General features: G+C 34.9%; 1 protein-coding gene across 1 annotated transcript; it reads right to left on the bottom strand.

Moving 5' to 3' along the window:
- Positions 1-309: 309 nt before the first annotated feature.
- On the bottom strand, positions 310-23,376 carry LOC105346943 (tyrosine-protein phosphatase non-receptor type 23). Its single transcript, XM_066076692.1, is given in 32 exon segments — positions 310-1,875; positions 2,149-2,348; positions 2,742-2,846; positions 3,567-3,619; positions 3,848-3,976; positions 4,091-4,228; positions 4,537-4,601; positions 5,221-5,317; positions 5,555-5,743; positions 5,962-6,111; positions 6,757-6,905; positions 7,080-8,606; positions 8,714-9,974; positions 10,073-10,365; positions 10,584-10,777; positions 11,118-11,269; positions 11,986-12,146; positions 12,262-12,345; positions 12,348-12,465; positions 12,659-12,750; positions 13,209-13,348; positions 13,768-13,790; positions 15,078-15,246; positions 15,337-15,451; positions 15,608-15,687; positions 15,936-15,994; positions 16,085-16,243; positions 16,553-16,714; positions 20,020-20,154; positions 20,846-20,972; positions 22,740-22,867; positions 23,099-23,376. Coding segments are annotated over 32 exon segments (7,209 nt in total). The 5' UTR covers positions 23,210-23,376; the 3' UTR covers positions 310-1,231.
- Between the last annotated feature and the right edge of the window lie 1,497 nt (positions 23,377-24,873).

Raw genomic sequence — 24,873 nt, 5'->3', positions numbered from 1 at the left:
CTTTGTAATCATAGTGTTAACTTTGTGTGGATTATTTCTTAATCAATCAAAAGTAAATCTACATTGTCCGAGAGCTTGGACTCCATGTTTTCTGGGCAGTTGCTCCTTTCCATTACTAGTGGTTTTGTGGCTTTATGATTAAGAATATTGCAAAAAATATTCTGAAAAATTTCAAAATAACTAAAACAGACATAATCAAACATTCGGCATAGTTGTAAGATAGCCATAAAGTTAAACTATTGTATGTTAAAGAGAATGTTTCCATTACATGCAAATGGAACCTTCCTTTAGAAATTACAGGGACATGTACACTGATAAAACTTTATTTTATTTTGGATGTTCATTATGGACAATAACAGTATATATAACACTCAATATAATACAAGTATAAACACATCTATCTCTCGTTAAATAGCTCATCAGTTGCACAACAAGGGGTTCTTTTAGAATAAATACATAATTACTCAGAAATGCCCTTAAAAGTCTCAACAAATCATACAAAAACAGGTTCATTCATGAAATAATTGAACCAATTATATTGATAATTTTTTAAGAGTTTGACTTTATTTCATCACAAATTGGATTCCTTAAAGCAATATGAGCTGTATTTTATAGAATTTTATTTTGCTGTAAAAACCTGCTAGTATGCTAAGTCTGCATGTAACTTAAACTTTTATGATAAATAAGGTTGGAAAAAATCATTAATTTTTGTCAGAGGAAAGATATCTCTTCTAAGGAACATATAGCAAATCAATTTTTGTACAGGACGACAATAATTCAATTTCGCTCCAATTAAGGCTCTTTAACGGCCCTTTTCACAAAAATTTGGCGAAAAGAAATTTAAAAACCGTGATGTTTTTGTCGTTTTAGTAGAAAATAACATTTTTGTTAAAAAAAATCTCATCATGAAAATTGCAGCTCATATTGCTTTAAACAATCATTAACAATATCATTGTGCCATAATTTTTTTTTCCATACCAAAAAGATTACAGGCATTATCTATATTATGCAAGGTAGATATGTATTCAATGCAAAAATGTAATGTTTCCACAACACTTAAGACAGCTTTCTCACCATGAATCACAGACATTTTGTTTTTCCAAAAAAAAATGGAGCAAGCATTTTGTCAAGGGATCAGCCATGTGACCTAAATCAAACATCAAAAGCAACATCTACAACAACTGCAGAAATCCAAGCATTCAGTTCTCATGGAATGTTTCATCAAACATAATCATTTATTTAAGGACCAAAGTGGGTCAAGTGAACTCAATGGGTCTGCTGGGTCACCAGAACGATCTGACAGTCCAGAGGTTTTCTGCTGAAAATTAGCTTTTGTTATTTTCTTTTTCCCTTCACTGGTTCCCAAGTCAAAAGTGTGAGGATTTTGTAAATCTGCCAAAGACAGCTGGTTCCCTGGCCTGACCGGCTGATGGAATGGGGATCCTTCTTTGGATTCTGGCGCCGAATCAAAACTTGGCAGTGACACTGAATCTAAGCTCCTGTGTGATGCAGAATCCAGGCTTTTCAGGGAAGAGTTTGATCCAGAGTGAGGCAGTTTCGGACTGCAGTGCACACTATCACTCTGTTGTTCTAGGCTTGTACCCGCCCCTTGTTCTTTTTCCTTTATGTCAGATCGTTGTACTACATCAGGAAGATTTTCTGATAAGCCTGATTTTGGGTGTTCAATCAATGTTCCTTTCTCATCTGCAGTAGGCTGTATGGCATGGAGACCCATTTTTGCAACATTTGTTCGTAAAACATTAACAGGCATAGAAGAACCAAACAACACATCTTCAGTTGGTGTCCACTGGTTAGATTTCTCTCCAGGATGTGGAAGTTTATCACCAAATGAGGCTTTTTTAACCAGAATTCCTTCTACAAATATATGTAATGTTTTGTATATATGCATCGTACAAATAAATCACAATGATCCCATGCAACACAAAATGTCAGAAGCCAACAAATAAATAAAGTTAAGCCACCTATGACTTTTCTTTTGGTTCTTACTGTAATAATATATTTTAAAGGGGGATGCTCCTATTTAACACTTTCTACAAAAAAGGAAGAAGCATTCTCATAAAAAAGAAATACTTGGATGGAAAAACCATGCACTAGAATTTCAGAAAACTAAACTGATGCTGCACTTACCTTTTGCTAAAATGTCTTGAGTATAGAATAGGATGGCTTCATATGCATATTTGAGCTGTAATTTTTCTTTCATGGCTAGACGTCTTTGACGAAACATTTTCTTGGCCACATCCATGATTCCTGATACTCCTTTTCCATGTTCAATGTCTTGCATACATGTGTATACCAACATAAACACACCTGTTCTGCCGATGCCATTGCTGAAATTCACAGAATTTCAAAGATAAAAGAGTTCCTAAACGTTTGCGCAAATAAATGTCCTAAGAAACATAGTCAATCTATTAAGAGGAATATCTTTTATCACAAGAAAATGACCAAGGATCTTGCTAGTTTTTTTTTAACCTTTTTTTTTATCTATATGGGAAAAATTGAGATCCACAAGCTCGAGTAAAATTACAAAGGCTTAATATCCAAAGAGGACTACTACATGCACCCATGTTAAATTGTTCAATATGATCTACTTCTGTGAAAATTTGCCTCTAGCAAATTTAAGATTGTACATGAACATCAACATGAAAATCAGACTTATAGATCATACATTACAAATGTATTTTCAAAGTAATAATGATTTGAGATCAAAATGTTTGAGTTACCCGCAATGGACTATAATTGGCTTCAACAGACTTCTTTGTTGTTTATAAAAGCTGTGGACTTCAGTAATAAATTGCAAAATAAAGGAAATATTCTCAGGGAAACCACTGGAAAAAATCAAATGAAAGTATTAAAAAAATATTTATAAATTCACTGGTTCCAGTATTTTTATACAAACATGGCAATATAACAATATTGTATATTATATACAATATTGTTATATTCAGTAGTATATTCTCACTATATAACTCTATATAGACGAAGTCAATAATTGTAATATCAGCTCGTCCGAAAAATACTGACCGGTCAATATTTTTTAGATATTGACCGACTAGGAATAAAATCTAGAGAACATTCCCTCTATTTCAAATAATCGCCTCTGATTTGTTGATTCGTAAACGGTGACGTAAATAATTCTTCGCGACTCCAAAACAAGGTGACGTCATAATAGACAGTCAGTCAAGGCAAGTAAACAACGAACGCGCAATGCAACGGTTTGCTATCATAACGGATATAAGGATTTGCGAATTACTGTGAAGTAAAATCAGGTAGAACACCTGTCTGATAATTCTTACGGTCGGCGGAATATCACAAGTGACCGTTTGATGCTGAGGATATTTTGGAAATGAGCTTTGCACAAAATTGAATTCGTGAATTCTTTGTTGAGCTGAGAAAATTACGGCGATCTGTTTTCAATTAATTTCTTAAATTTTGGTTTGTTTCTTCATATAACAAAACAAATGTTGACTGTGTTTTCGGGCAACATTGATTATATTAGCCCCCTTGGGACGAAAACCCCAGTCAATATTTGTATATTATATACTAACCTGACTGGCCAGTTCTTGTACTGTAGTTGTACCACTGTTCTTCCTTGCTTTTTCTACAGAATAAATCCAAGGTTAGAAGCAATTACGTATATACATGTATGTATGACGTTACAATGGTTTTGTTAGGAATAAAGTAGGAAAATTACAGCACTTATCAAGTGTTAAAAAACAGTTGAAGAAAATTCAGCACAGTAAAACAGCAGCAGTATTTCCATTTATCACCTACCACAGAATACATCTGTACATATATACAACGTTAATGTAATTATACACATGCTAACCTCACTGTGGTTTACATGAATAATTCTTTCCACCCAGTTGACCTTGTCCTTTATACTTTGAAGAGTCAAGGTTATAGGACCATGGTATTCAGTTCGTCCTTTTTGCTGGGGCCAATACTCTGGGAATTTCTTTGTTGAAAAAATATATAATTTGTTACATTGCATTATGATATGCAAATAATATTCAATGACCCAAAATATAATACATCGTTAGTTCCCAACAGTTCCTAAGATAAGACTTACCTTTCCTTGCTCCGTTTCACTGGAGAGCATCACAATGACCTCTGACCCCTGCTCATATACCATTACCCAGAAGTCTGTGAGTGTAACAGGAAGTGGTGACTGTGTTGTGATAAACTTTGGGCAATTAGGTGACAAGTCCTGCATAAATTTTAAGAAATGGTGATGAAGAATTATAAAAACATACCAATATATAAAGTATATGTAGTTACAAAAATATTTCAGCTAATAATACATTCATATTTATTAATGCATTCATAATTTCAAGCATTTTCTTTCATAACAATTTCTAATAAGTAAGAACAAATTAAAATCATAATTCAGCTGTCTTAAATTCTATTGAGCAGATATTCCTCCATGAATGCATGAATGAAAGAAAGAATTGGGTGACAGAAGATAAATTTTTTGACGATTTGGTTACCGGTATGTATAATCATTAAAAAGCTCACCACTACAGAACTTGCATTGATGTAATCATCTTTCATCGTGGCAAGTACTATTCGATTCTCATCATCTGGAAAATTTATTTTAGTACTTAAAAGTCTTTTAAAATATTTAGCAATAAAAAATATAATTTCAAATAGATTTTAAAACACAGTATCTTCAACTAGAATTTAGAAACATAGGTAATCACAGATTACAAAGCTCACTGCGACATGGCATCACGTTAAAGATCTTGAATATTCATGGATACTGTGGTTTGACACAATATGGTTTATCATATGTTAAAAAATAATTGTTTGATAATCATTTCATAGGGTATTGTAAAGATACAATGTTTATCAATACACTAATATAAAATATGATATTGAAACCTATGATACCATACAATATACAATATTTTATGATACAATATAGTATCATATGATACAATATTGTTTTAAAAATTATGATTTTGTATCATAAGAAGCACCATCTTTGCAAATTTGGTTAAGTTAGGATCAGTAATAGCTAAGACATAATCATCATTATTATTATATATATATATATATATATATATATATATATATATATATTATAATGCTATAGGGTACATGTATATTTATAGAAATCAACCATGCATATTTCCTGTTCAGTTGATTTTCCTGTACATTAGTTGTTAAATTTATATACCATTAGGTAAAGTAACTCACATGGCATGCTGTCCTGTTCTCTGTTTTTGGCTGGGTAGCATCTAGCAATGGCCATAGAAGACTTCTTTCCCCCTCTATCCTGTTCATCTGTAAGTTCCTGTTAATGAACATATCATCAGTCAACATGCATGCAGAAATATCAAATCAGAATACACTGTACTATTGAGTAAGAGCAGCTTAAAAAATGAAATATGAAATCAAAATAAGTACAGCCTGACACAGGTACTCGGTACATGATGACGCATATACACGTCACTCAAAATGTTATTGTAGCTAATGACCTTGTAATGCTGATAAATGTTTATTTTTTTATGAGACTGTACTAGAGAGTTACCTTCCAGGCCAGATCCAGGTTGGTGGGCCCTGAGCACGTTGGTTTCGTCAGACTCTCCACATACTTGGCCAGTTTCTCCACCTCCCCTACAAATCTGTCCTTCACCAGGGGGTCAGTGAATGGGCCCTTGGAGGACTGTCGAGCTAACTGATTCTTCAACACAGCTTCCTCTTTTTGTTGTTCAATTTCCTACATCAAAACACTTTTTTTTAAACCAAAAACATCAAAGCCAATATGATTCCCCCCCAAAATATTATGGGCATTCCTTATGAAATGCCATCTAAATGCTATTTTTACACTTGTCAGGACTTCAGGTACATTTATGAATAGAACCTTGATCTACAATACGTACAAACACAATATTATATTTTTACAGTTATTCCATATTTATTTTTCTTGTGCAGTACCTGTGCAGTAAGAACTTTGGGGGTAAGCATATGGTCAGTAGCGGATTTTGGGGGAATACTTGGACTGGTGGATAAAATGTCGTCCAGGGAGGTTGTAGAGGCACTGGAATCTTGACGTCGGTGAGATTTTTGCTGGGGGGCAATGGAAATCTACAGATGGCAATTCAAACTCAATCACATATCAAGTGTTTCTCACAAATAAAAGGGTGACGTGAACATAATATGAAATTTATAATATGCATGTAATTTCAAGGACATTCTGTTCTATAAAAGAGTGTGTTGTGGACCGATACACACAGAAGTGGCTTAATATTTTATTTTAGAGGACGTTCAGTTTTTTGTTTTTAAAATCAGATGTTACAAAACAGCATACCCATTTCTATGAAAAAGTGATAACAATAAGTAACAATGTTTTAAGACACCCAAATCTTATCAGTATTATAAATTAATTACCATATTAATCATTCATTGGCTATTAGCTTTCAGTGAAATGAATTCTACTAAGCAGTTCAAAAGCTTAACTAACAAAACCACTGACCAATCATTAATATGGCATATACACCCATGAACATATGTACATTATAACAAGTTATTAGCAGCATGAAGTCAGTTGAACATTGCAGTGCACAATATGACACAAATACCCTCTCTCTCTACTAATTTCATAAGCTCCAGTAATACCTACATGCCTGTTGGTAACATTTACAAATGGTAGCCTTACTTCTAAATATGCAAATACAAAGTCACACAACAGGGCCAGAAGTAAGTCCCATTTTGTGTCACTGTAGAAATTACCTGTTTCATAGGTGGTGACAATGAGGATGTTGGCGGTGTTGTGGTTTGTGGTGTCATTTCCACAGAAGCTGGGTGGGGCTGGCTCACCACTAGTGGCTGTAATGGCTGCAGTGGTGCGGACTGAGAGGAGTCAAACAAGCCTTGAAGTTCTACAACATACAAAGAGGGCATTACTTCAACATATACATGTATTTTAAATATCGGGGTTTTTTTTATCTTAATTTACTTAAATCAGTTATACAAAAGTATTTTTTACAGGAAAAATATGCAAAAACCCCTCCCTGGGGTAGCCTTATTTTTTAACAAGATACATTTGTACTGACCTTGCTGACTGCCAGAAAGTTGATTTCTTTGTGGTTCCTGCACTGTCTGGTAGATGTTGGGAGCTTGTTGGCTGGCAGGATATGGCTGATAAGAACCACTGTTAGGTTGCTGGTACGATCCACCTCTGGCTGCCTGTGGGTAACCTCCTCCAATGGAGCTTTGATAAGCTGTGCCAGTGGACAACTGGGTTGAAGTTCCACTGGTAGTTTGGTATGAAACTCCAGAGGGATATTGATAATTTGACGCCGATGACATCTGTTGTTGTTGTTGTTGGACAAGTCCTTGCTGTTGTTGCATAACTCCTTGTGGCAAATGTTGTGAAGGTGGCCCTTGTGCTTGCATCATTCCTTGATGAAGCATCCTAGTTTGTGCTTGTTGTTGCTGTAGTTGAGTCATCTGTTGTGGATATTGTTGCTGCACCACTGCATGTATTTGTGATGGCTGTGCCTTCTGTTGTCCAAACCTTTGTTGTGGAAATTGCTGAGTCATTTGTTGGGTAGGCTGTTGTGTCATTTGTAGTGGAGGTTGCTGAAACCTTTGTTGCTGAGGTTGTTGAGCCATCTGTTGTGGAGGTTGCTGAGCCATCTGTTGTGGAGGTTGTTGAACCATCTGTTGTGGAGGTTGTTGAACCATCTGTTGTGGAGGTTGTTGAACCATCTGTTGTGGAGGTTGCTGAGCCATCTGTTGTGGAGGTTGCTGTGCCATTTGCTGTGGCGGATGCTTAACCATTTGTTGTGGATAATGTCCCATTCGCTGTGGTGGCTGTGGCGGTTGTGTCATTTGTTGTGGAAGTTGTTGCTGTGTTCTTTCTTGTGTTTGCTGAGCCATATTTTGGGGTTGTTGTTGCACTCCTGGATAACTAGCCATACTTTGCTGTGGATATCCTGATGCTTGTTGTTGGTAGTACATCTGCTGGCCAGTTTGCTGACTCAGTTGTTGGCCTTGTGAGAAGCTTCCACCAAGACTCTGTGGACCACGGTCAGATGTTTGTGGCTGCACTTGAGATTGCATGTACTGTGGTCCGTGCTGAGATTGCAATTGTTGCTGAGGCTGATGCATGCTCATATAATTCCCTTGGTTGCCATACACATTTGAAGTAACAGTCTGAGTTTTGGTGTGAGTGGTAGACATGTTCATGTAAGACTGAGCAGAATTACTTGACATCACTGGATTCTGTGTTGCATTACTCATTTTGCTAAAGGACATAGCTGGCATAGACTGGGATGTATTGGCATAAGGCATGCCTGAGGGAAATCTCGGCATCTGCTGTTGAGCTGAAGGCAGCTGTGTTACTGAAACTTGCTGTTTAGCTGAAGCTTGTACTGATGATGTCTGAGTCAGGTTAGTGGCAGACTGGCTGGTGGATGACAGAGGGCCATATCCAAGATGTCCATACGTAAGAACTGGAACTGCGTTAGACTGAGAAAGGTTCTGTGTACTGATATGGCTAGTAGCAATGGCCGGGATAGACATGTGTGTGCTGGCATACGGCATGCCTGTTTGCATGTATAGCTTTCCAAATCCGTCTGAAAATGATATGAGAGAACAATATTTATGTTAATAACTTGGTTCATCAGAATAGACCCCATGTACATTTAACATTTGAATTTCATGTAAATATTAAGCAATTTACCTGTCTGATACCTAGGATCTTCTTTAGCATCATTTTCTTTCTTCTGGGCTTGAGGGAATTCTGCATCCCATTTTGAATTGTGAAGCTGTGGTCCGCCAGACTGAATTGGAACGTAGCCACGATGATCGTGGGGCTGATGACCATATTCCAAGTTCCGCTCTCCACTGTCCACTGTGTAGAATTTATAAAAGCCATGGCTGATGGAAGTGGCAGGGCGTGACTGATGGGTGCTGGCATAGGGCAGTCCCAAGTGTATGTTGGCCGGAGAGGCCCTTCCTCCTGTGTAAGGATCAATCTGGTTGGCCATAGGTTAATTTTTGTTTGGGGCATTCTGATTGGTTGGGTACCCACTGCTGTTTACTTGCTGATTAGCATACATATTTTGCTGTTGGTTCATTTTTTGAACATCTGAGGCCACAGAATTTGAAAACTGTTGTTGACTTTGACTAACAACTCCTTGGAATTGCTGTGCTTGACTAATTTGCTGTGGCTGTTGCATGGAAACATTTTGAAATGTGGGCTGATATTGATTTTGATAAAACTGACTCCCATGAGATGAAGGCCCTTGACCAACATTATCGACAGCTTGTGCTTGACTAACAACCATATTGGGCTGACTGTGCTGTAATTGACTAGAGGGAATCTGTTGACCTGTCATCATCTGAGTGAAAGAATGACCTGATTGTTGGTCTACAGTACATGTGGCAGCAGAGAGTCTAGGATCTCTAACCTGTGGGAACTGTCTGGGATCGTCTTTGTAATAATTGCCAGGTGGCTGAGTAGGTATCATTCCTTGTCTGCTTGAATCTGAACCTAACGCTGGCATCTGATTTTGAGGAACACCCTGATATCCAGACATTTGCCCTTGAGACATGGCTGGATATTGTGAGCTCTGACTCTGGGGAAGAGAACCTGAACTATATCCTACTGGCAAGCTATGATATTCTTGGCTCTGTGTTGGATTCTGGGCTCCATTGTGTGGCACAGGGCTCAATGACTGGGATCTGAACTGTTGCTGTGGTAATGGACTATGGGCAGGTGATGGAAGGGCAGGGCTCGGAGCAGGACTTGGACCAGGAGAGGAGTAGGATTGCCCTACATCAACATGTGTGGGATTGAAGGGGGGCCTAAATGTTGGAGATGCCGATTGGCCTCTTGTTGGATGTTGGCTTCCTGTGAAAGCAGAGACTTGTGGAATTGATGGATTCTGCAGATCTGCTCTAGGAAGATAACTGCTAAAGTCTCCTTGATTTGGCAAGTTCTGCAATAAATATATGAGAAAATTCTTTAAATATGATAAAGTTAATCATAAAATCTATATTATTTTTCAGTAAAATTGTCTCTGCTGAGTTAACATACCTGAGGCATACTGGGTGCTGCACCAGATAAATCACCTGGCATCAACCCCGCATTGTCAGACTCAGGCCGAGAAGAACTTCTTTTATTCTTATCTCTGTCTTTGCCAAAAGTCTTTGGTTTCATGAAAGGTAAATAGTCTTTTAACTTTGGTCCTTCGAATCCAGGAATAGTGTTCAGTGTTGGTTGTGGGGGCATTGTGGCCGTGGGGAGAGAACCATCACAAGCTATAGAAGCACTGGCGGGGTCAGCAACTGTATTGTCTGGCTTGGGGGCCATCGGTCTAGGAGGAGGATCTGAAATTCAAATTTCATATAAATATCTTCTTAATTTTAACATATTATTCATAGCAGTACTTTAAACCCAAGCTTAAATTCTCTCTAGAAAAAGTCTTATAATATTTATTTTTTAATGAATTTGAATGCTTATTATGAATAAGAACATTTTGGACTTACATCAAAGCAATCCACTATTTCAGCTAATATTAATTAAGTATATAAACTTGTACATGTACCTTTGGGTTTATGCCTGTTCATTATTTGTTCTCTTTCCTCAGCCTGAATCTTACACAACCCCTGACAGCGAGTCAGAAGTTTGGAAACATTGCTTTCTAGTTTCCTATAAAATTCCTGTCCTTTTTGAGACTTTGCCAGCAGATCTTCGTACACATCAAAGGAATTCATCAGATCCTTGATCATCATTTCTCGCCTACAAACATAATGAAGCACCTCTTTAAAGCAATGCACAGTACATGCTGGACACACAAACATTAAGAAATATACAGCCTCTTTAACATAGTTCACAATACATGTACATACTAATGCACGTACAAATCCTATCACAATTTGCAAAATAAAAATTTACATTTAAGTGTGCTAATTTTAGGTAGTTAAATTAGGCTATCACTATACAAGAATCCATTACCCCAATCATGACCAATCATATTGGATAACTAACATTTACATATCTAAATGTAATTAATGCGGTGTTTACAATCATAATTCCATACACAAAACATCATAAATACAAAAATATAAACAGAATTTACCTTGCGGCAACGTCACTGAATTTCCTGCGTATTGGTGCGTACTTAACATTAGCATCTGTCAGTGCTCGAAGTATGTTGTCCTGAGCCCTCAGATTTTGCATAATCAACTCTTCAACCTTCTTGTGCTTCTGAATTTCCTGGTCAAACATCACCTACAAACACAAATCAAAGTACTGAAGAACTGACGGGAGTTGATTTTGTCGATGTTTATTTATTTTAAAATCAATGATATCTTATTTTGCATGACAAGTACCTGTAGTTTCTAATTTGAATTACGCACATTTTTATAATATGAATTTTTGGACTTTTTCGACAAGAATGTCGAGAAACCCCCATAAGAATCATGTTAAATAATAAAGATTTAAAGATAAAATTAATTCAATCCAACTTCGTATCAGTAATAGAAATATTTCTCGAAAATTGTATGGATTGAACTCTATTCTCGTTCAACCAAACGCTCGGCTGACACTGTAAATCTCCGACAAAGATTTACGGAGACAGCCGAGCGTCGAGTTGAACGAGACTATATTGAACTCTGGCGTAGAAATACATACAACTACAAAAAATATTTAAATTGTTCGCACCATTTAAAATCTGACTATTTTCAAGGTATTTATAAATAAGTTTCCTTGAAATAACAATGCTTAAGCATCCATTACATCGAATTTATCAATTATTTTCAAGAACTAAGCACCAATGATTTGTGCAGAAGTCCAAACACTTTTTCACTTTCGGTTTGTCTGAGTAACTGCATAGGAGAGTTGATTAAAATCAACTCCCAAAAATGGCTTAACAATTAAGTAGACGATTCATATTTCACTACTTAAATATTCGTTAATTTTCAACAGGTACAATTCCACTTTCTCACCTGCTTGTTACCCCCCTCCTGTGTCACAATTCTGTGAGTGATATCATCTTTCTGGACCTCCGTCCTAAACTGTTCTTCCAGCATATTTCTTTGGGATTTCATTTCCTCCACCTTGGATATCAGTCTTTTCAGGTCACCAGTAACAGCATCATCCTCCGAACCTAAAATTTAAATTCAATCATTTTAGTCTTTACATTATGAAAATATTTCAATTTCTACAATAATATGCCTGCATAAATGATAAAAAATGAATAAATAAATGGAAAGTATACCCACTTTTCTCTTTATCTTTAGATGGTAATGCATTCTTGATGTCTTCAATAGGCCCACCGAGGAGCTTTAGATTGGTAATGTGAGCATCATTGCTTTGAGCAGATCGTTGTTGGATTGACTTCCCTTCCTATGGCCCTCAGAAAATAATGCCAGTTCCTTTCTGATGTTTTCAAACATAGGATTTGTTGATCGCTTGCCAAACTGCTTCTATAACACAAAATTTGCTTAATATGATCAAATTTCAAAAATATGAAGTACATACTTTCTAATACTTTTCACTGGGCTAAAAAGATTTTTAAAATACATGTACCTGTAATGTAGCTATAAATAAAATTCCATTTTTACTATAGTCAAATTTAAAACTCTATAATTGGTGTGGGTTTTTTTTAAATTCAAGAACCTGAAAATTTTCCTCTTCCTCCACTTCGTTATCGAGAAGTGCAGTGATGTCTTTCAAATTCACATCAACCTCTGTAGCCACATTTGAAACACCTGAAAATTGATGAGACATTATACACATAATGTCATTAAAAAGCGAAGATTTACTACCTTTACATGCACAGGATCAACAAAGACCTCTATCAATTTTCCTCATATTTAGGACTTGAACACCATGTCATATTATGTTACCTCACTAAACCAAGACATATACAGATATAGTCAAACTTTGTTAGCTCAAACTAGATGGGAACACAGAGATAAAAATAAAAAAAATTATTTTGTGTTCTGTTACATTAACACAAAACACTGTGGATTCATTATCATTCATGGTGGTGTAATTTTCATTGATATCTCATATTAATGAATTTGTATCCTCTAAAAGAAAGAAAGAGTCTTTTTACATTATACATAAAAGCAAATCCAAAATATCTTATTCCAATGCATCCTTCAAAATTGGATAATTAACAAAAATGTCAGTAATTCAACAATTACAAGTCATGAACATGTACCTGACATGGCTTCCACCAAATCTTTGATAGCGTTGGGTTTGACAGACACGGCAGCACATTTCTCCAGGAGAGCCTGGGGCAGATTCTCTGGCTCGAAGCTCAAGCTTGATTAGTCTATGTTCAGAGAAGACATAAATTGTCTGAAAAAAAATATACCTATACATGTTTATCACTTTATTTCCAAAAACAAATCAAACAAGAATTCTGTGAGCCAATGCTCACTAGTGATACCCCCGCTCTGATGTGAATATGCAAAATAAGCAAAGTCGACTTTTAACAGAAAGCTGGCATCCAATTGGTACAGAAATATATCCCACAATATGGCATGCCTAAACAAATAGTGTGTTAAAATTTCAAGCATCTGCAATAAATAGTTGCTGAGAAATCTTTGACGAAAATTTGTTTGAAAATTTTGGCTAAAAATAAACAAAGTACTTATTAAACAGGAAGTTGACGTCCGATTGATACAAAAATATATCCCACAATATGGCATGCCTAAACAAATAGTGTGTTAAAATTTCAAGCATCTGCAATAAATAGTTGCTGAGAAATCTTTGACGGAAATTTGTTTGAAAATTTTGGCTAAAAATAAACAAAGTACTTATTAAACAGGAAGTTGACGTCCGTTTGATACAAATAGCTGCTGAGAAATCTTTGCGGAAAATTTGTTTGAAAATTTTGGCTAAAATAAACAAAGTACTCATTTAACAGGAAGTTGACGTCCGATTGGTACAAAAATATATCCCACGATATGGCATGCCTTAACAAACACTGTGTAAAAATTTCAAGAATCTGCGATAAATAGTTGCTGAGAAATCTTTGACGAAAATTTGTTTGAAAATTTTGGCTAAAAATAAACAGTCATTATTTAACAGGAAGTTGACGTCCAATTGATACAAAAATATATCCCACAATATAGCATGCCAAAACAAATAGTGTGTTAAAATTTCAAGCATTTGCAATAAATAGTTGCTGAGAAATCTTTGACGAAAATTTGTTTGAAAATTTTGGCTAAAAATAAACAAAGTACTTATTAAACAGGAAGTTGACGTCCGATTGATACAAAAATATATCCCACAATATGGCATGCCTAAACAAATAGTGTGTTAAAATTTCAAGCATCTGCAATAAATAGTTGCTGAGAAATCTTTGACGGAAATTTGTTTGAAAATTTTGGCTAAAAATAAACAAAGTACTTATTAAACAGGAAGTTGACGTCCGTTTGATACAAAAATATATCCCACACTATGGCATGCCTAAACAAATGGTGTGTTAAAATTTCTAGCATCTGCAATAAATAGTTGCTGAGAAATCTTTGACGGAAATTTGTTTGAAAATTTTGGCTAAAAATTAACAAAGTAATCATTAAACAGGAAGCTAACGTCCGATTGGTACAAAAATACATCCCACTATATAGCATGCCTATACAAATACTGTTTAAAATTTCAAGCATCTACGATAAATAGTTGCTGAGAAATCTTTGACAAAAATTTGTTTGAAAATTTTTGCTAAAAATAAAAAAGACTTCATTTAACAGGAAGTTGACGTCCGATTGGTACATAAATATATCCCACAATATGGCATGCCTATACAAATATTGTGTAAAAATTTCAAGCATTTGCGTTAAATAGTTGCTGAGAAATCTTTGACGAAAATTTGTTTGAAAATTTTGGCTTAAATAAACAAAGTACTCATTTAACAGGAAGTTGACGTCCGATTGGTACAAAAATATATCCCACGATATGGCATGCCTTAACAAACACTGTGTAAATATTTCAAGCATCTGCAATAAATAGTTGCTGAGATAAATGCGACAGAATTTTCTGTTACGGACAGACAGACAGACTGACGGACGGACAGACAGACGGACAGACAGACACACAAGGGTAAAACAGTATACCCCTCTCCTTCGGAGCGGGAGTATAATAAAATTCTATCAAATTGTGGCAACAATTTTTTAAATTTCACTTTCACAAGTTCAGCATTTTTGTCTTCTATATTTCCACATACTCTTCTTATGAGTTTGGCCTTTTCTTCACTGAAATTAACATTAAGAAATTTTCAAAACTATAAAGTAGAAAAATCACTCTCTCTATTTATTGTTCAATTCAGTTCAACCTGAATTTACCTGTATAGTGATGAAGCCTCGTGAGCCTCCATTGGGACCAGTTTCTGAAATAAATCTGGACCAGATACATCTGGGTCACTGGGGTTAAAGGTTATACCCTTCATTAGAGAGGCCCCTAGAACAAAAATATGCACACAGTAAAAGTTCAGTCATTTATGGGGCAACAAATGATTACATAATCCTCTTTCATAACTCTTGCTGCTTTATATCATTACAGTCTAATACAATTACAAATATTGAATAAAATTCAGAAGTGACTGCATAGTATTACCTTTCACCTCTGGTAGGCTGTCAAAATCTGGAACTTTGTCATGGTAAACAAAATCATTGTCCTTCTTCGCAGACTGGTACCTAGGAAAATATCAACTACCGGTATATGTACAGTGAACTTATTGCATGAAAACTTCAATATACAGAATGTTTATCAGTAATTCATTGAGAAAAAAAATAACATGTAAAATGATTGACAACTGTATCAAAGTCACTGATTTTGCAATTGTTTATTTATTTTTCTGTCCATATCTTAGCATATTTCCTCAACTTTTCTAACTTCCCTCTGATAAAAATTAAACTTAATACAAGTACAGTAGATCACTTACTTTCCTCCTATGACATCCATGGCAAATCTAAATGATTCTTGAATATCACCATCTTCACTCTGTAAATCAAAATGAAGACTTAAGGCATATTTACACAACACACAAGTATAACCTGCATCAAGAGGTCAATGTTTAACCCCCACACTCACCTTGCCCTTCTTGATACACTCGTTAAGCTTGTTGAATGCCTCTGTGTAGTAGGCCAAACACTCCCCCCACTTCTGATGTTCCTCAGACTGCTTACCCATGTAGAAGCAGGTGATGCACTCATAAAACTGGCTCTTCAACTCCATTCTTTTCTTCCACTCCTACAAATTCACAAAAAATCAACCTTTTCTTCTACAAATTGCATGTATAAACATTCATCTATAATAAGGTATCTGTATGGAATATTCATTTTTTACAGAACAGTAATTTTGCTGCCTCAGGGACTTAAATTAAACATCATTGATGTGCAGAAATTTTTTATTACTGTACTGCAATTGCATCCATATTCACAGATCGAAAAAATGAATTTTTAAGATTGAAAGTACAATGCATCTTTATATAGAAATGTGCTCATGATAATTCACAGTTAATTAATACAGATGTGTAAATAATGTAAGATAATAACAAACCTTGTATTTGCGAGATGGCACTATCCCTTCCTTGTAAGCAGGTTCCAAAGATTTCAAAGCCAAGTTGTTGAATTCCACAATCTTGGCGGACACTTTGGCTGTGATGGAGCTTTTTCTGCTGTCAATCATGGACTTCTCCAGAATACACTCCTGTGCTTGTGCCTGTCAGTATTCATAGATATTGAAATTTTTTTCAATTTTTTCAATTTTGAATTTTGTTTTCATATGTGTAGTACAGTAATTGCACAGCAACATTCTCATATAGAAAGATGAGTCAAAACAGACAGCAAGTATCCATAATATAAAGAAAACTGATGCGTAAGGAACCACAGTAAAACTTGTTGAATCCGGTTGTTGTGCATTCCAGCATAATGTCTTATCCAGTGAAATGATTCAATCCTTTGACATTTTTTTATCATTTTGTGCTTAATAAATGTTGTGCAATTCCGATCATGTCTATTCTGTAAACCAGCCAAGATATACAAAAGCGACCACTTATAATTAGTGTGAGTTATCTACCGTAATCCGACCACTTATTGATCGATGATTCAAGGAGGCCATACGCGGGATCATTACTGCTCAATATTTGATCATTTTTCCTGCTGGCACTCTTGATATAAATAAAGATAAATAAAAATCCAAACTAGCAACTCATTTCAGTGTGTTTAGATTAAAGTATTGTTATAATACACTCTTTTTTCAGTCAAAATTAGATTAAAAGTGGGGAATGTGTATCATACTTTAACCTATTTTTTCAGGCCCTGATTATTGATACCGCAGGAGTAAAACTGCAGATAATGTTTGTAATGTGCGTTGTATGGTTATACTTACAGAGTTACATCTTCTCTGTCGAAAATGCTTCATTATTTATTTTATTTAATTCCAATGTATTTGAATATTTATATATCGTTACAATACTATATCAAACAAGAGGCCCAGGGGCCACATCACTCACCTGAGCAACAATTGCCTTAATTCTGCTCAAATTAGCATTACAGTATCAAAATATCTTGACAACCAAGTACAATATATCTTGCTAAAAAAAATTGAAAATCTGCCAATTTTTTTTTTTATCCATCTCTTTTTTTGGTAAATACCAAGCCCTTTTTGTTGTTGTACCTGTAAGAAGATTTTTCTCTATTCCTATACACCCCCCTCCCCATTTCGTGGCCCCACTTTTCTCCAGGGAATCATGGTTTCATCAAACTTAAATCTGCATAACCTGTGCTTTCACACTAAGTACTGAGTTTTGGACTGAAAACTTTCCCAGAATATTTTTAAAGATTTTCTCTATATATTCCTATGTAAAAATTCCTCCCCCATTGTGGCCTCGACATACCCCTGGACTATTATTTGAAGAAACTTGAATCTATACGATCTGGGGATGCTTCCACTCAAATTTGGGCTTTCCTGGCCTAATAGTTTTGAGAAGAAGATTTTTAAAGATTTTCTCTATATATAAAAATTTATCCCCCATTGTGGCCCCGCCCTACCCCCTGGGACCATGATTTGAAAAAACTTGAATCTACATTATCTGAGGATGGTTACACGCCAATTTGAGCTTTCTTGGCCAAATAGTTTTTAAAAGAATTTTTTTTAAAGATTTTCTCTATATATTCCTGTTTAAAATTTATCCCCTAATTGTGGCCCCACCCTACCCCTGGGGACAATGATTTAATAAAACTTGAATCTACAATATCTGAGGATGCTTCCACTCAAATTTGGGTTTTCCTGGCCTAATAGTTTTTGAGAAGAAGATTTTTAAAGATTTTCTCTATATATTCCTATGTAAAACTTGATCCCCCAATTGTGGCCCCACCCTACCCCCAGGGACCATGATTTGAACAAACTTGAATCTACACTATCTGAGGATGCTTCCACTCAAATTTGAGCTGTCCTGGCCTAATAGTTTTTGAGAAAAAGATTTTTAAAGATTTTCTCAACATATTCCTATGTAAAACTTGACCCCCCCCCCCATTGTTGCCCCATCCTACCCCCAGGGACCATGATTTGAACAAACTTGAATCTACACTACCTGATGATGCCTCCACTCAAAGTTGAGCTTTTCTGGCCTAAAAGTTTTTGAGAAGATTTTTAAAGGATTTTCTCTATATATTTCTATGTAGAACTTGATCCCCCAATTGTGGCCCCACCCTACCCCTGGAGACCATGATTTGAACAAACTTGAATCTACACTACCTGAGGATGCTTCCATTTTAATTTGAGATTTTCTGGCCTAAAAGTTTTTGAGAAGAAGATTTTTAAAGATTTTCTCTATATATTACTATGTAAAACTTGATCCCCCTATTATGGCCCCATCCTACCCCAAGGGACCATGATTTGAACAAACTTGATTCTACACTACCTGAAGATGCTTCCATTTTAATTTGAGCTTTTCTGGCCTGATAGTTTTTGAGAAGAAGATTTTTAAAGGATTTTCTCTATATATTTCTATGTAAAACTTGATCCTCCCATTGTGGCCCCATCCTACCCACAGGGGCCATGATTTGAACAAACTTATGGCCTAATATTTTTTGAGAAGAAGATTTTTAAAGATTTTCTCTATATATTCCTATGTAAAAATCCATTCCCCCATTGTGGCCCCATCATACCACCGGGGACTATGATTTGAACAAACTTGAATCTACACTACCTGAGGATGCATCCTCTTTAATTTGAGCTTTTCTGGCCTTATAGTTTTTGAGAAGAAGATTTTTAAAGATTTTTTCTTTATATATATCTAAGTAAAACTTGATCCCCAAATTGTGGCCCCACCCTACCCCTGGGGACCATAATTTGAACAAACTTGAATCTACACTATCTGAGGATGCTTCCACTCAAATTTGAGCTTTTCTGGCCTGATAGTTTTTGAGAAGAAGATTTTTAAGATTTTCTCTATATATTACTATGTAAAACTTGATTCCCCTCTTGTGGCTCCACCCTACCCCCTGGGACCATGATTTTCACAAACTTGAATCTACACTCCCTGAGGATGCCTACACACATGTTTAAGCTTTTCAGGCCGAATAGTTTTTGAGAAGATTTTTGAAAAATACCAACAAATTTTCAATAACTCTCAATTATCTCCCCTTTAAAGAGGGCGTGGCCCTTCATTTGAACAAACTTGAATCCCCTTCACCTAGTGGTGCTTTGTGCCAAATTTGGTTGAAATCTGCCCAGTGGTTCTTGAGAAAAAGATGAAAATGTGAAAAGTTTACAACGACGATGACGACAACGACAGACAACGGACAAATTGTGATCAGAATAGCTCACTTGAGCCTTTGGCTCAGGTGAGCTAAAAAGTCCTTGCCAGTGTATTTGCCATTACATAATAAGCCACCTGTTGACTCGTTGAGTGGTCAAATTTTGGACAAGCATAAAATTTGTTACCACTAATGTAATTAAATCAACACTGAAAGTTTTGTTCAAGTTCAATTACTAGTACACATCAGAATAATTGTACTTACCAGCATTAAATTGACATGAAACGTCAGAAGCTCGTGCGAAAAGTCGAGGCTCACCATGGCTGATCCAAAGTGGTCTCGGAGATATTCAAAGGCCCCCGAGGGACACTGAAAGTGTGTGCAGGCCACCTTCATACTCTGTAAAACAGAACATAAAGCTTACAAGAATTTCAATAGAAACTAGAAAAATTACCAGTCAGGAAGGGCCCCGCTACGACAATTAATATAGAGAAGTGAAAAAAACTTTGAATTCCATCCTCTTTATATTAACAATGATGAAAAATAAATGCCCGGCATAAGATGTAAAGAACTGCAATATATATAAGGTGGTAAAATAAAAATATGAAAATTTTAAGTAACAACGGTATTTTTAAAATTTCAAGATAATTCCTGAATGTCCAAAAACTCTAAATAGTAACCTTGTATCTGCATAAAACAGGGATAACCTCATATCTTATAAAAAACTAAATTAAATGTGTATTTAAAAAAGATTTAAACAGGTGTTTTATAAAATGCAAGCCTTCCATTGTATCACCCAGGGTTGACCTCAACTTCAAAACAAACATCAGTTGCAGACAAAGGTGTTCATTAATCTTCATATGACAGATAGAGATAAGCCTCTAAATTTTCTGCAGCAGGCAAGATAATTAATCCCAGGAGATTAATTGTTCTGCTCTCAAATCCTTGCGGGGGCCCTAATAAATAGAATTAAATTCACATGTACTGGTAATACCAACAAAAAATTTGCACACTCAATTTCAATCCAAGAATTACCAGTATTTTACAAGTTTTAGCTCTTTAACAAAAAAATTGTATTAAACTTATTTACATCTGCATTTGTTCTTGTTTCCATGGACCCAAGGATAGGGTGTAGAGCTCCAATGTTGTAAAGCAATGAGGCCTGCTCAAATTTGATGTCTGCTAGGGTGACTTCTCTTGCCATGAAAATGTCCTCCCTAAAATGTCCATAGTTGGTATGCATAAACTGATTGGTCCTAACCAATGTGTGAGACCCAACAACACATCAATAATCAAAGATTTCTAGTGTATTGAAAACATTTCCAGGGTTTTTTTCCCCATTGGATTGTGTTTGCACAAATATGATGTGTACGAGATCAAATCTACCACTTCTGTGTAATTCTAATGGAAACTTCAAGACATTAATGACAACCTGAGAGGGATATTTACATGCAGAAGTTGATGCAAAATGAACATAAAATTTTTTACAGGTCTTCTACAAGAAACAAGCATTCTGAGAGTATTGCATAAGCAATACACATCCCCTACCGGTTTGTGGAAATTGTGAAAACAATGCACTGTTATGCAGAATATCAAACCCGAACATTAAAAAATTTGGATATAAAAAATTAATTTTCTCGAAAATATGTCAAGAAGCTACAAAAGTGTAAACTTGATCTGTAGGTTGACATTTTGAAGCTGTTCAGTAAATTTCATTTTATTCCTCAAACGCATAAAGAAAAAAAGTGTGGAAAACTGAAGTGGGACAGACAGACGGACGGACGGATGGACGGACGCAGAGGAAAGCTATATACATGTAGTCCCCTCCGGTGAAAACCGGTAGGGGACTAATAAATGGCAAATCTACATGCATATATTGCATCACAGACTAGTGAAAATAATTACCAGGTATTTTATCATAAATCTTTTATCTTGCTGGTAGGTAGCACAACAAATTATACACAATGTAATATTACAGTATGTCTGATAAACTAATAAAATTTATGATGACACATTCTTTTTACAGTGTTTTCATTTCATAGCTTTTCAAGTTGTGAACGTGTAAAGCTTAAATGGTTGTTTTCACACTTATTCTTTAAGGAGCTCAAAAATCACTCTACATTTAGTTATACATTCTCTGCACAGTTTTCCTTTGAAAGGATAATATGGTACACTTTTTAAAACACAACTTTACTGAGAATGGATAGAATTGGCTTTTCAAATCAACAACACAGAAATGTCAGGTTGTTTTGAGGGCAGTTTCCATACTTACGTCAGGTACCTTAAACATTCATAAAATGATTCAGTATTAGTAAGGGTAAGCGTGACTGAACAGCCATGCAGAAAAATTTAAATAAAATCACATTTACATTTAATATTTCATCATACAGGTTTTCCTTAAAAGAAAAAGATGATCACGATTTTGTCCCTTGAAACCTACATGTACGGGTACATCTACATTAGATCTAACTAGTAAGCAAATGCTCCTCTGCATAAAAAATCAAATAACTTTGGCTATCTCAAAAAGGTTTATGGAAAGAAAAACATTTCCTTGTAAAAAAAAAAAAGCACTTGAGAACTTGAACAAGGTCCAAATTAATCTCCTCCAATATCAAAGCTGACTTATTAAAAACAGTGAACTATCTTTATCATTATTAAGTTTGTATTTTGATTTTCAAAAAGTTGTTTGAATAAGTGAAATGATGTACTATAGTGTACTGGTATATATTTCTAATATGGATACTATATGTATCTACTCTATTTATTGCTAGTTTGTTAGGTTTTCCTAACAAAGGAAAGGAGGCAAGCCAATGGATCTAAAAGATGCAGTTCTTATTTAACTTGTATTATCTAAAAGTCTTGATGAACTCTAAACTACCGGCATATAAACCTAAACATAACATCATTAACAGGATTGAAAAAGGGTACTACTTCTAGACTAGTTTGAAAATATTTAAATAAAAAGAATTGATAAAAATATTTACCATGTAAACGGCAAAGCAGCTTGACCCCCATCAGTCATCGGAAATCTTTCCTGAAGAAATTGCAACTGAGCATAGTATTTTTTTAAGGTTCTGCATCCCATGAAGTCATGTGATACATGCACTGCACTCTGTAATGAAAAAAAATCACCATTACAATGTATTTGAGGATGAGTCTTCAAGAATGAAAATCCCAAATACCCAGTACAAGATAATTTGATAATTCCATAGATTGTTAATGAGGTAAGAATGCTTTGATATGAGAAAGAAATAAATTACCAGTATATGAATCTTGAATTCAGAAAATTAATTGGTATCAAGGGAAAAATGTTCTCCATATTCAAATTAAAAATCTGTATTACCTGTCGAAGCTGTTCAAGATCAGTGCAAGCTTTGTTGTAATCTGCTGGATCTTCTCCATAATTGTCTCTTATATACCGAGAAAATAAAGAGAAATTTTCAAACCTTATCATTAGAAAACATAGGTAATCACAGATTACAAAGCTCACCGAGACGAGGCATCACCCCTATGAGACCACCTTTATCATATTATATGAAAATCATACGATTTTGGATATTCATGGATTCTGTTTTGACACAAAATCATATATCATCTGTTAAAAAATTGTATGATAATCATATGTTCATATATTAATCAATATAACAAGCATTCTGAGAGTATTGCATAAGCAATACACGTCCCCTACCGGTTTGTATAATTCTATGAAAGGTTCCAAGCACACAACTATTTCATAGCTATTGTAAACGAGATGTCATGCTTTATTCAGAGATAAAAGAACAGAGGAAATTAAAACTATACAGTTGATATAGAAATTAAATAGGAAATAGGTAAAATAATACTCTTTATTTCGTCTCCTGTAATTTCGCCAAGTCTATTCTGTATTCGCTTGTAAAAATTTGTGAAAACAATGCACTGTTATGCACAATATCATTTCTTACCGTCTTCTGTACCCCGAATCAAACGAAACAGTTAAACAGCCCAACCCGACAACGAACCCGATTGTAATAATACTACAAAAAAACCCTGCCGATTAAATTTACAACACAATGCTTGGCACTATTTTATAGAATTTATTTGTTTGTTAGAAATGATAAAAGGAATGGTACAGGAAAAGGAATGGTACAAGTAACGCACGATATTATTACTGACTACATACTGACCTCGTTTATTCAGGTACACACGGAACCCGATAACGAACCCGAACATTAAAAAATTGGAATATAAAAAAATAATTTTCTCGAAAATATGTCAATCAGACGCTACAAAAGTGTAAACTTGATCTGTAATTTGACATTTTGAAGCTGTTCAGCAAGTTTCATATTATTCCTCAAATGCATAAAGAAAAAAAGTGTGGAAAACTGAAGTGGGACAGACAGACGGACTGACGGACGGACAGACAGACGGACGGACAGACGGACGGACAGACGGACAGACGGACTGACGGACGCAGAGGAAAGCTATAGTCCCCTCCGGTGAAACCGGTAGGGGACTAATAATATAAAATTAAATATTGCATCCTATCATACTTACAATATATATCATATAATACAATAAAATACTGTAATAAACAAAGATGATATTGTAAATATGAAATGACATTGTATTGTGTTAAACCTTATTGTATTTGATCACATAATACAATATTATTATATATAATACAATATTGTATTATATGATACAATATCATATTACATAATACATCATAACATTGAAACATATGATATTATATTGTATAATACAGTATGATATATTGTATTATATGATATTGTATAATATTTGATACATAATATGATATTGTATCATATGATATTGTATAATTTGATATTACATTGTATCATATCAAATGATACAATATAATGTGATAAAGTAAAATATTATATAATACAATATTATACATACATATTGTATCATATGATACAATAATGTATCATATAAACCAATATCATATTATATAATATCGTATGATACGATAATATATAATATTACAATATCATAAATTACAGTTTTGCGTGATATAATTGTAAATTACAGAAACCAATATCATATTATACAATATCGTATGATACAATATAATATTGTATCATAATATACAATACTATACAAACAATATCATGA

This window comes from Magallana gigas, chromosome 2 (genome assembly GCF_963853765.1).
Source record: "Magallana gigas chromosome 2, xbMagGiga1.1, whole genome shotgun sequence".
NCBI lineage: Eukaryota > Metazoa > Mollusca > Bivalvia > Ostreida > Ostreidae > Magallana > Magallana gigas.
This window is presented reverse-complemented; position numbering and strand designations above follow the sequence as displayed.